The sequence below is a fragment of the Bactrocera dorsalis genome, chromosome 5, assembly GCF_023373825.1.
Source record: "Bactrocera dorsalis isolate Fly_Bdor chromosome 5, ASM2337382v1, whole genome shotgun sequence".
Classification (NCBI taxonomy): domain Eukaryota; kingdom Metazoa; phylum Arthropoda; class Insecta; order Diptera; family Tephritidae; genus Bactrocera; species Bactrocera dorsalis.
In genome coordinates this window covers 70,426,896-70,439,640 of record NC_064307.1, presented here as the reverse complement: position 1 = coordinate 70,439,640, position 12,745 = coordinate 70,426,896, and the positions used below count along the sequence as shown (strand labels likewise).

The window sequence follows — 12,745 nt, the reverse complement described above, 5'->3', positions numbered from 1 at the left end:
GTTTTCATCATTTTTAACCACTTGTTGCTAAAAAAAAAAAACGTTTGAAACCATAGACATTTTTTTTTGTTATGCTTGCGCTCGCAATATGTTGCTTTTGTTTTCGCCAGCTTATTTTTAGACTTAATTTTTTAATCATTCTACAGTTAACGGTTCATTAAAACTATCTATGTTTCATATTTCTATATATACATATATTTGTAACTACAATTGTAGTATGCTTGGTACCCGCATAATACGGGCTTACCAGTACCACCAGAACGCGTTTGTTTTTTTAGCTTTTAGTCCAAGTATGGCATGGGGTAATAACCTCAATGTTTTGAATACATATGTATAACTATACTATATATGTATATATATATAACCAAACTACAAGAAAAATGTTTATAATTTTACTTTTGAAAATTAAAAAGAATACAATTGAATTTAATAAACCATATGAAACTAAATAAAGAACCGTTACGCATACAAAACCCCCTTTCCCTATATACATACATTTCGTACATATAACTAATATATACATATATTTATATATTTACATACCTATGTACATGCATAATTATATTATTAAATATATTATAGACATTTTTGATATAATAAAGAAACGATAAATGGAAAAATATAAAAAATGCAATAAAAACTACTAAATACAATTTATAATAAGGGAAGATTTTTGCGTTTTAAATTGTGAACCGCAACTTTATAAAAATATTTGAAGATAGTATGCTGAGATGCTATTAAATAGATGTACATAGAAGCCGTTCCCTCGACAGTTCCGACTACATAATGGAAGCCTTCCCAGATTTTTAACCAAAACTATGCGAGTTCTATGACGACAACAACAAAGGTATAGATATGTATATACAAACATATATGGTTTAACTTGAATTCAAACTGATTTCAAACGACACTCAATACTGCAGACAAATACTTTTAATGTTTTCGAACTTTATTATTTTCTAAACTAAACTTTTAATATTAACTTATAACATTTTTTTTAATTTTATGTATACAAAAATTACTATCGCGTCTTAAGGAAAAGTTCGTAAGTTTCAAGATCACTCTTAGCAACATTGCGCACAAAATGGTAGTCATTTCCGCTGACCAAATCCCTTGGGGATATGTATAAATCCTTCTCAGGATCATACTGTGCGCGACCAAGAGTAACGAGGAACTCGTGTCGCTGTCGTAAACGAAATTCACGCGACGAAAGTACTTCCGGGAATTGTATTAACATATCATGCGATAGCTTCATAGTTTTGTGTGCATAAGCAAAACGTTCAATGAGCAGATCTGAGTCTAAAAACATACAAAAATATATATAAAAAAATATATCGAAGACAAAAGGCAACAATGAACCCACCCATCATCCATAAACGTGGCTTGTTCAACAGCAAGCATTTAAGTTCGTCTTGATCAAAGCCCATCTCTTCTCGTATACAAAATGTTGACTTGCGTATATGTTCCATATTATATGTTATCAGTCGTGGTTGTTTCGATGATAAAAAGCGTACATCGTCACCATTTAAACGAAACTCTTTTTGAAAATAACCCAGTCGTTGATCGATGCGTGGCGTCGAGAACATCAGCCAGAAGGGATTGCGCGTAAATATACGTTGTCTTTGATCTGGTGAAAAATTTTTGGATTCCAAGTAGTTGACGCGTGTTTGCAAATCATCTAGGTCTATTTTGAAAAACAGTGGATTTTTTGTAATAAATTCACCAAATACATCTGGTGAAACACCTTGATCTTGCAAAAAGTACAGATAAGGTTTCACATCTTTCTCAAATTCTAAGCCCAACACAAATTTGGCCAAACCTTTACGCCTTTCAATGCTATGTAAATCAACACCAAGCTGTATAAATTGCTGTAACGTTGGCGACTTGTTCACATATGCTGCTAAATTGAAAGTCGGCACGTAATCTTTCTTAGCCTCGCCAATGGACAATGCATTATCATCGGGCTCTTCGTCACTGACATTTTTAAGCTCCTTGTGGGTAGGTTTATTGTTGGTGGTGGTAGCATCAGCTGACTGAACATTTTCAATCTGTCTTAGTTCATCTTTTAAATATTTATTTACTGCTTCCGTAATGCCGGTTTGTGCATGTTGTTTGTCATAGTGCCCTTGTGCGGTAGGCTTTGTATTAGGTTCATCTAACTCTTTAGAAACAATATCAGGTCGTTGCCTTGTTTGACTACGCAGTTCCCTTACAATGCGTGGAGCATTATTTAAAAAATTGACATCAGGTTTTGTAACTTTTGTTACAAAACGTAAATTTCTTAAAATTAACATTTTTCCACTTTATCAAAACAATAGACAGCTGGTTTTGACGTTTGAAGACATGTGCGCATATGATTGGTATTGCACTTTGTATAATTGCATCATGCCTACTTTAGTGTTGTAAATAATAGTACTTTTACGGTTTAACATTTTTGGCTTGTTTTCCTTTTTTTACTCAACATATAGAAAACTTTGAATTAGATATATACGTAATTTAATCAAACACCAAATAAACATGTATAAAAAATAAGAATAGTGAAAAAAACAATCACAACAGCAACACTGAAGTGACACTTCAAATAGAAATATGTATGTATGTCTGTATTTGGCTGTGCAAAGTGACATTTCCATCAGAAGCGATTGTTCTCATTCGTAATTTCTTTTTGTTTTGTTGTAATTTTATATTCGGTTTTGTTTTTTAATTTTACGAGTTGGTATTTACGTTTCACTGAGATCCTATTTGAAAATAAATACGTATAAACTATCAATTAATTATCATTAAAATGGATAAATTGCGTCGAGTGCTTAACGGAAATGATTCCACACCGGAGGAGGAGAGTAGCATCATCACACAGGTAATTGCTCATATTGCTTGGAAATATAAAGTTTATGTACATATTTAATTCTAGCATATTTAATTGCAATAAGGAATAGTTAAGCCGCACATAATTGCTTTGTGGTAATATTTTCCCTATTATAAAAGTCTGCTGTTGCAATAGCAGCTGTTCACGCAACAAGTGTTCGTCATTTAGTTTGCTGGTAAATAATTCAGACATTTAGAGGAAGTATCTAAACTTATAAAATACATGACTAATGTAGGTCCATAGGGAATATAGTGGGCGTCTTTTGTTGACGTGTTTATAGGAATAGGGTCATTATGCTTATATGTGCCTAAGCTATTGCGAATACCAAACTTATTTGAAGCTTCTTTTTATTATTTATAAACGCATGCTAATCAATGAATTATAATTGTATTTACAACGCCTAATGTTCACGGTAGATTAATGAGATGTCAACGCTTAGCTGGTCGACACGCATCAAAGGCTTTTGCATTTGTTTCGTACTTGGCATCTTACTATCGTTTCTCGGCTCGCTGGCCCTATTTTTACACAGAGGCGTTGTTGTGTTTGCGGTCTTTTATACGCTTGGTAATATAATATCAATGGCTAGGTATGTAAACGATAAGTTATTTACGCTCTATATGCAATTTGTTATGTATATAAAATTTCATACCTATAATTTCAATTTCAGTACATGCTTTCTTATGGGTCCTGTTAATCAAATAAAAAAAATGTTTTCATCCACACGTTTAATAGCCACTTGCATAGTACTTGTAGCCATTGTCATGACCTTTATAGCTGCTGTTGTGGTATATTTATATTTTTCTTTCTATTATTTTAAATGGTTTTATTAGAATTATTTTTATTCTTTTCTTTAACAACGCAGCTTCATAAAGCCGGTCTGACTTTAATTTTTATCATCATACAATCATTAGCTATGACCTGGTATTCCCTCTCCTACATACCATATGCTCGTGATGCCGTAAAGAAAACCGTCTCTGCTTGCCTTGATGTGTAAGCAGCAAATTATTATATTGTATTTTGGTGCAAAGACAGCAAGTATAAACCTATCTACATTAATATCATTTGCTAGTACACAGCAAGCTCTGCATTATTTAATAATTAATTTACTATAAAAGGAAAGTTCAGTTCAATTGTTATAAATTTATACCCCTAGCCACTCAGCATTTACACCTCATATGTATATTATATGATTTCAATTTTTATCTCATAAAACGTTAAAAGCACATTTGCAATATATACATTTATAGCAGTAATAAATCTTTGCAAAATTATAATGCGCTGAGAAACAGTATTTACTTGCTGTATTGACTTTGCCTGTTATCACCATTTACTATTTTACTGCATTTTTCAGTGCAGTTTAAAATTGTCTATAAAACTCAAAAATAAAGTTTAAATTTAAATTCATTAATTATTAATAACATATAAATGTATCATGTGTGACTATCATGTATGAATGTACATATGTGGCAACGGCTGCAATCCAAAACTATGCTATAAATGGCTTGAAACTTATTATTTGATACATATACAATTATATCAACTGAACAAAATATATACGATTCATTATATGACAATTGGCCTAATTTTAAGCTAAACTAAACATTATGAAACCTACACTGATATTTACAAAATGCTTTATTCATATGTATTTATGTATATTTTTGATAAATCTAATTGTATTAATTATAATAAAAACTTTAAACTGAAAGCTAAAAAAGTATATGTTTTTAAACAATATCCCACATATCATTCAGGAAAATAAATTATGTACATATATTCTTTTTTGTTGCCGTAAGTAAAAGTGCGGTCTTTCACGTCTAAGAAATATAGCTTTTATTTATTTGTTTTCAAGTGAAAATTAATGACTTATCAAACAAATTTATATCATATGTTTTAATTAAAATTATCTTTATTTTGGTTTCTAAACGAGAAATAATTATTTTAGCTATAACTATTTTTCGAAAGTACGAACACTTCGTACCAAACTTAAACTAAATTAAGGACAAACTTTGGTTACAGTACAAACATGTTTGCATTTCATAATATATGAAATCAATTATAGAATTTATTCTAACACCTGAAATTTTTATTATTATACTATTAACGAAACTTCAATAACAAATTGAAATATGCGACTGTATGGCATATGGAATTTCGTTTGTATCAGTTAGTGAGCTTTACAAATTAGCAGTTATAACTATTTTACATTTATTAGCTAAATTTTAAAAATTTCGAAATATGTATGCCGCGAGTACACTCCTACAGGAATGTCACATTTGTGAGTGTCAGTTTTATTAAACTTACGGTTTTCGAATTCCTTGCTGCATGTATAGTTTTTTACATTTGGTTACTCATTTATATTTTTTCTTAACGCTATGGTGTATAACAAATCTATTTCTTTTATTATTATGTACTTAATTGCCTTTGTTTTTTTTCTATGGTAATTTTAAATTTTGTATCTATTTATTCAATAACAATGACAGTCGCCTTAAGTTCATTTTGTTGATATTATTTATTATAACACTTAACAGTTGGCTTATCAATGCAAGGATGCCACATAGCATATAAAAACAAAAGCACGTACTTCAGTATAAAAACAAAAGCGTGTAGTTCAGCTTTTGTTTTTATTTTATTTACTTATTTTTAAATTTGCAAATTATTAATTAATTGTTATAATTAACGTTTTGCTATTTCGATATAGTAATGAAACAATTACACTACCATAAATAAGTACAGTATTTGAAATGTATTTGCTCATCAATTATAACAACAAAATTAAAAATAAATATGTATTTAGTAAGGAATTGAGCATTTAAATTTTTTATTTATAAGCTCAATGACATATTTTTAATTAATTTATTTAAAAATATTCTTTGTGTTTTTTCAAATTTACTTCAAAATTACTAAAAAATCTTAACTACAATTCACGTGCTTCGCTTAACTGTTGACAAAGCCAGCAGCTAATTGCTATATACGTTTACATATTGTATTATGTAAGTTATATGCACATGTTTTTGTATTATTTAAACTCTGACTTAAATTAATTTGTCTTTTTAAAGCGCATTTGCGTTTGAGTATAGTTGTTTGCATTTTTAAAGCGTATTTGCTTTTAACGTTGGTTTGTTCTTAAAAAAAAAAACACTTTACATTACAACAAATTTATGCAATGTGCATATGAAAAATAAGTTAGGCAATTTATATGAAAATAAATATTTACATAACTTGCTTTTACATATTTTAAGTATGCCTTAAGCTTTACGCTAATTATTAAGCGCCCCTTTAAACTTCATTTCAATTATATATATATATAGTTATATATATGTATATATACTTCCTTCAGCTCAGTTCAAACTTTAATTTACAAAATTATGATTTTTTTTTATTTTTTTTTTTTATTTTATATATAGATATATGTATATATACCTATCTTACATTTAAATTATTTTTAGTTTACATTTTTTCGATTTTTTTTTGCATTCATTGTGTCAATACCGACTTTAATATAGTTTTTTCCAAACAAACTTTTTGTCATCTTGCTTTTAGGTGATTTACAATTACTTTTATGAGTACAGACATCCATTTGCGTGCATTGTATGTATATTATTGCTTCCCAGCTTGGTAATTCAAAAATGAAAAAAACGCAAAAATTATGAGTTTGTATACTGGACGCACTTAAAAAAGACTAATATTTGCGTGAACAATTCGGATTTCATGTTTCTTTTCTTTACTAATGTATTAACGCATACATTTTGCTATACAGGGAAGCGAAGTCGTATTTTATGAACAAATTTGTTTTTGGTGTTTCTTTTTATATTTAAGTTTTTGTCTCTGTTTAGATTTCAGTTTTAAATTTTATTCAACTTTCTGCACGTTGCGTTTTGGAGATTTTTTTGGTGATTTCTTGCCTATAAAATAGAAGAAAATAAGATCAAATTAACATAAATCAAATAAAGGTTGGACAAAGCGAAATTATAGCAAAATATAAAATATGGTTTTAAGAAAGATAATACAAATATTTTATGCTTAGACACTAATTTGTAGTTCTCCATACATATAAAAGTAGCAAATATAATTTCATAAACACTGAAGTATGGAAATCTTTTATCAAACCGAAATTCGAACGTAAAAAGCAGCTAAATTTAGAGCAAGATAACTCCATAAATTTCTATTTTAATTAATTATGATTATACAATTTTTATTTTAATGTCGTCTAAGTCTTCATCGAGACTTGGCTCACGTAGTAGATATAAGGTGAACTTTAATAGGTGCAAAAATTGGTTGTGATCTGTACGTAGACACAAAAAAGCAGCGAATTGGTGAGTAAGAGAAAAGTTTAAATGTTAACATATACTAAAATACATATGGTATTAGATGAGAAGGAGCGTAGTGCAATGGAACAATAACGAAATTATTAAATGTAGCTGCAAAGGTACACACATATATAAAAAATAAGAAAAAACAATAATTCAGACGAAATTTTGCAATTATAATAACATAGTCTGGTAACACTAATAATAAAATAGTATTATGGGCTTAAAATAAAATTAACAAAAGTCAACGAAGAGAAGTGAAATTTATTACATTGCAACACAATCAAGCGCTTAATATTGCTGAATCAAAATAGCAAATAAATATTAATACTAATAACTCACCTTTTTGTTCGTGCTTCGGCGAATTATCAGCATTTTGTGCTTTGCCCTTTTTGCTCGGTGATTCTGTTGACTTATTATACTTGTCTTGCGCACGCTAAAATAATAAAAAAAATAATAATAATAATGAATATATAAGCGCACGTTAGAAAGGTCAAACTCACATGCCACAACATGCAACCGTAAACAAAGGCCACGGATAAGATAACTTGTGTAATTAGCCACAAGACAATATTAATGCCTTGTGTACGTTCGAACAGTTCTTTGCCATTCTTCAGGCAAAGTATTGCTTCTGACACCATAATAGCGCCATACACCCAACATTGGGTGCCAACACGCTTGCAACGCGTGTCCGTCACGTAGGTGTAGTATTGCCTAGAAAAATAAATGAAGTCAACACGAAACATTAAACAATGCAAAGAAATTTTTATAAACTAGCAGTGAATGCTTACCTCACTGAGGGCGCTACGACGAGACCAATGAATACCAGACGTCCAACGACAAGGTAATGATCTGGTGGCATTTCAAATATGTGCTTAAGGAAGAATGTATTCAGTTCAGTCACCTATAAATTATTTTGAAAACTTTTACTACAAATTTGTACGACGAAACAAATGTGCAAACGAAAATACCTGCCAAAATATAACCAGCTGGCATACAGCTGCAAAACGCATCGCTGTCGATTTTGGATCCAGCCATCGTATAGATGTGAAACTTTCCGGTGTGAATTGCAAGACAACACGCTTAAGTTTACCCGTAGTTGTTGAGATATCCTTAATGCTCGCCCATTTATATTCGCGCATTTCAAGCGCTTTGCAAATTCTCAACCCGACCCAAATGCCAAGGCCATTGCAAATGAGCACGTCCAAGATGAGCGCATCCCACCAACACTCAACGAAATTTGGCAGCAAATGCGCGAAAGTGATTTCTGTTATCTCCCACATAACTGAGATGGCCCACAAAATGCCAGCGTGGCGTATGAGCACAGCCTTAAAGGCCCAACCGAGAAAGTGCCCCCACGCGAATACGTCGATTGTGCTGTATATGCGATCAAAGCTCAAATCTGAGCAATTGGCACCATATTCCTAAAAAATATAGTAAATTTTAATTAATTATGGTATTTGCCTCTTGGTTTTATATGGTGCACAAACCTTTTCCATATTGATGTGGAAATGTTCCAATTTCGGATCCAGCCAATAGAATATATTCATGATCGTTTTGTAATTTTGGAACATGAAAAATTGTAGCATTAGCAGATATAACACGGAACAGCCGAATATAATACGCCATACTGCCGGATGTGGACGGGTGAATGGACCGTTCGGGAACGCCAATAACGATATGATTAAGAAGAAGAACACCGCACATAGGATACCAGCCCAAATGTTATCCTCAATATTTGTTTCATTTCTGAAAAATAAGAATATATTTAAATTTGTTTATTATATTAGAGGAAAGATTACATAAAATACAATTTACAATTAGAGACTAGGAAAATTAAGGAATCTTGGGTTTGTTATTGCTCGTCTTTGATCAAAGCACCTGTGGTAACAAGCTTAAAAAAACCAATTATACAAGCCCTAGAAATTTAGTCCAATCATTGTAGGAAGTATGTCAAACAACCAAGCAATTTGACTGAAACGAGTGCTTGCATTTCTACTATTATTGTTTACAATAGTTTGTTATCAGTTAATATGACTTTTAACCTACTGTAGCCATATAAAATCAACAAAATATTCAATATTTATTGTTTTTCGAGTTATGACGTAGGATGCTCAACAAAGGAGTAAAACATGTGGAAGTAATTAATAAAAAAAATATATTTCAAACTATATTTTACAATTTATTTTATGTTACAAACATAATTTAAATAAATGTGTGTAGAGTACTTAGTCATTTCATAGAATATAAGTGAATTAATAATCATACCACTGATAACCGTGTCAATTTTGATTGTTTGATCTTTTTACTGTCAGTAGCATAAATCCAGCGTTAGAATTTATTATAGGGAATTAATATTTAAAAAAGATGTTAACGAAAGTAAAACTTTCTTTATCTTAGAGTAAGTATTTAACTATAATTTTTATTTATTTCATTTTTTTTTTTAATATTTTTAATGTATTATTTTTTCTTAATAAGTTTAATTGTATATATTATATATCTAGTTGCTGAGCGGAAATCTGATCCAATCAGGAAATTATTTTAGGCACATATGTATCTACAAACATAAGTAATGCCCAAACATATTTTCAAGAATTTCGCTCACGTGTGATTATATACTATATACATAAATATATATTTATAAGTAAATCAATGTTAACAATATACATATGTATATGTACATATACAAATATAAGTATTATAATATCTACGGTAATTAAATATTGGCATCGAGCCAGATCATTTAGCGTACATAAAAAATTACTATTTATATTACATGGCTAACTTGGCCGCAAATGGAAAAAGGTTAAAAAGTGTGTAGATGTGAATTACTGAGACTCAATACTTGCGAGAAGATCCGTATCTATTTGTTTGCTCTGCTCTAATCAACATTTTTGAAACTAGTAAAGTGTTTTGTTTTGGAGGTCAGCAACCTCCACAAAAACGGTCAAATTTTTATGACGTTCAATGTTCTTGATTGAATATTTTTTAAAGCTCGAATTTTTAAATTTTCCTGTATAGTAATAGATAAGCTGACGATTAATATATACATATGTACATATGTACATACATAATAATAATTTCAAATAATAAAAATATAAGCATACTTTTTTAAAATTAAAATAGTTTATAATAAATTATACATACTTATATCCCGATTTTCCCCAAAAAAATTAACTATTACTTAATTTATAAAAAAAAAACTGATTAAAACATAAAATATACCAAAAACTAAATACATATTATATAAATATACATATATTAATTTTACACACATCTATTAAATTCCCAAACCACCATTGGATGTAAATGTTCCCACTTTTCATTGAAGAAAATTCTAACGTACTTCGATTGCTGAACTGACATGATGGCACGTGTGACCCATTAAAGTATAAATAAAAAATAATCACAAAAATATAAAAAAACAAACACGTGAGGTATAGTTCGCGACGATTTCATTTGAGAAGAAGAAAAATAAACTTATTTTTGCGCATGCTATAATTAAGTTGTCAATTCACCATCCAATTTCAACAAAGAAAAGTTGACATCCGATTCATAATCAGCACATAAAAATTCTAACGGCTTTCGTTTTTGTTTAATCAATACAACTATACATTTTTACAAGATTATTAAATTGCCATCCGTGTTTACAGAAATACCACAAAAAATGCAATATATTTGTACATATTTAAGTGTTATGCTATCGAAGTTACTTTATCATATTTCTTATGGAATAAAGCAATGTGTAATGAATTTTACAAAACTTACGCATCCATTTGGACTGATAGGGAGGGAACTTGTTTAATAGATTGTGGAATTGTCCTTTAAATTGTTGTTGCATATCCTGTATTGATTTCGCCACACTTTGCAATAGTGAATTTTTTGACATTACAAATGCATTTTTTGGATCACTTTATATCCACTTTTGCTTTCTTCAAGTTGTAACAAAACTTTAATTGCACCATCAATAGCTGCGTTTTAGAATTAATGTAAGTCAAAATTTACCGGCTAATAATTTTATAGACATTTCAAAAAAATTTACTTGAGCTTTTTCTCTTTTAATTTTGATTAATTTTTCGGAAGCACGTTTTGTTCCGCCTAGAATAGTTAAACACTGTTCTATGATGTTGAAGGAGGAGTGTATGTATGTATGTGTATGTAGAAATACATTCACCTTGCTGACAGGCAGTGAAAGGCAATAAGTCAAGGTATATACATATGAAAACGTACATTTTTGGTGCAATATATAATATAACTTACTTCGGACCATCAGCTAATGTGTAATAAGCAGGGAGCGGTAAAAATAAATAAATATAAAGTCAAAATGCATAATAAGGATTGCAACAAAACAGAATGTCATCAGAGTATAATAACAATAATTGATGGAATTAGTATTTCTAGTATAAGTATATATGGTAGTAAGTTATGTGGTATTGTAAGAAAAGGATATAGCAGTTGCGTACATATCTTTCATACAATTAGTTGTGATTTTATTTTTGTTTCAGCCACTAGCAAACTTTGCTCACATTTCTAATATATATTTATAATTATGTTTTTGCACTCACCTGACATAGGCAAAGAACATCATACATAGTACCGATATTGCAAATAGTGTTATTGTATGTGGTTTATAAAAGAAATCAAGCGAAATGTCGTCCACTGGCCGTTCATTTACAATGACGAACGTCTCGGCGTATTCGTCTAGTCCTTTATCTTTTGAAATGGACGAGGAATTACGTGGTTTTGATGATTTTGCGGAGGCAACATTGCTATTGGTTGCACTTTGAGATTCAGCGCCACTTTCATCGGCCGAACTGTTGCCGTCCGAACCACCCATTCGTTTCTTCATATTTTTTTATATTGCGATATTACTGTTTGAAAATTTCCTTTCAACTTTTAAGATTTACGTGTACTTTCACAATCTCCATACAATTACCACCGATTATCACACCACCCAGCTGTCACTGTTGAATTTTGCTTGGAGTTGCGCAATGCGCGCCCCTTGTCACACGAAACGTTCAGTAATAACACCAACGTATGTATATCATATGATAGAACTTTAGTTTCTGAAAAATTGTACAAAAAATTAGTGAACTCTTTTCAGAATAGGCACATATAAATGAATAGTTTTCATTGAAAATTTTGAATGAAAACATCTGATATCTTATCACCACTTTTTAACACACCAACAAGCATCAACTGTAGACTACGCTAGTTTTTGAGGAAATGAGCATGTGTCTCCGTCGCACATTGAGAAAAAAGATGAAGTTATCACTTATTAATACTATCACAAGAATTATCACTTGCTGATTCTAAAATTTTGACAGTATCGAGGCGAAATCCTATAATTATAAAAAACGAATTCGCTTGAAACACAAGAAAAAAGAGAACAATAAATTTATTGAAGCAGTGTTGTATAAAGTGTACTTTACTACGCGAGCTAAAAACTAGACCATGACTACAAAATGATGTTATTTTGATTAGTTAAATTAGCTAAAAGTACTGACCAGGCATGATTTGTTTATAGCATACCAATGGAAATTTCTATTGAAATGAGGTTTTTCTTATT

General features: G+C 30.2%; 3 protein-coding genes across 5 annotated transcripts; 1 reads left to right on the top strand and 2 right to left on the bottom strand.

Moving 5' to 3' along the window:
- Positions 1-29: 29 nt before the first annotated feature.
- Positions 30-2,467, bottom strand: LOC105227189 (transcription termination factor 3, mitochondrial). The gene is made up of 2 exons (XM_011206415.4): positions 1,364-2,467; positions 30-1,299 (listed from the first exon to the last, which is right to left on the bottom strand). Exons 1-2 carry the CDS (start codon positions 2,292-2,294, stop codon positions 1,022-1,024), a joined length of 1,209 nt encoding a protein of 402 aa, XP_011204717.2. The 5' UTR covers positions 2,295-2,467; the 3' UTR covers positions 30-1,021.
- Positions 2,468-2,624: 157 nt separating this feature from the next.
- Positions 2,625-5,306, top strand: LOC105227190 (vesicle transport protein SFT2B). The gene is made up of 4 exons (XM_011206416.4): positions 2,625-2,857; positions 3,283-3,452; positions 3,534-3,651; positions 3,729-5,306. The coding sequence occupies exons 1-4, from the start codon at positions 2,786-2,788 to the stop codon at positions 3,858-3,860; spliced, it is 492 nt and encodes a 163-aa protein (XP_011204718.1). The 5' UTR covers positions 2,625-2,785; the 3' UTR covers positions 3,861-5,306.
- Positions 5,307-6,274: 968 nt separating this feature from the next.
- LOC105227191 (phosphatidylserine synthase) lies at positions 6,275-12,701 on the bottom strand. Of its 3 annotated transcripts, none has more exons than XM_019990645.3 (8): positions 12,348-12,701; positions 11,742-12,242; positions 8,667-8,925; positions 8,148-8,600; positions 7,968-8,080; positions 7,680-7,890; positions 7,519-7,612; positions 6,275-6,771 (listed from the first exon to the last, which is right to left on the bottom strand). In XM_019990645.3, the coding sequence occupies exons 2-8, from the start codon at positions 12,023-12,025 to the stop codon at positions 6,719-6,721; spliced, it is 1,467 nt and encodes a 488-aa protein (XP_019846204.2). In that variant the 5' UTR covers positions 12,026-12,242; positions 12,348-12,701; the 3' UTR covers positions 6,275-6,718. The 3 variants fall into 3 exon arrangements, with proteins under 3 accessions (XP_019846204.2, XP_011204719.2, XP_011204720.2); XM_011206417.4 differs by having other exon boundaries at positions 12,363-12,701; XM_011206418.4 differs by lacking the exons at positions 11,742-12,242; positions 12,348-12,701 and adding an exon at positions 10,945-11,586.
- Between the last annotated feature and the right edge of the window lie 44 nt (positions 12,702-12,745).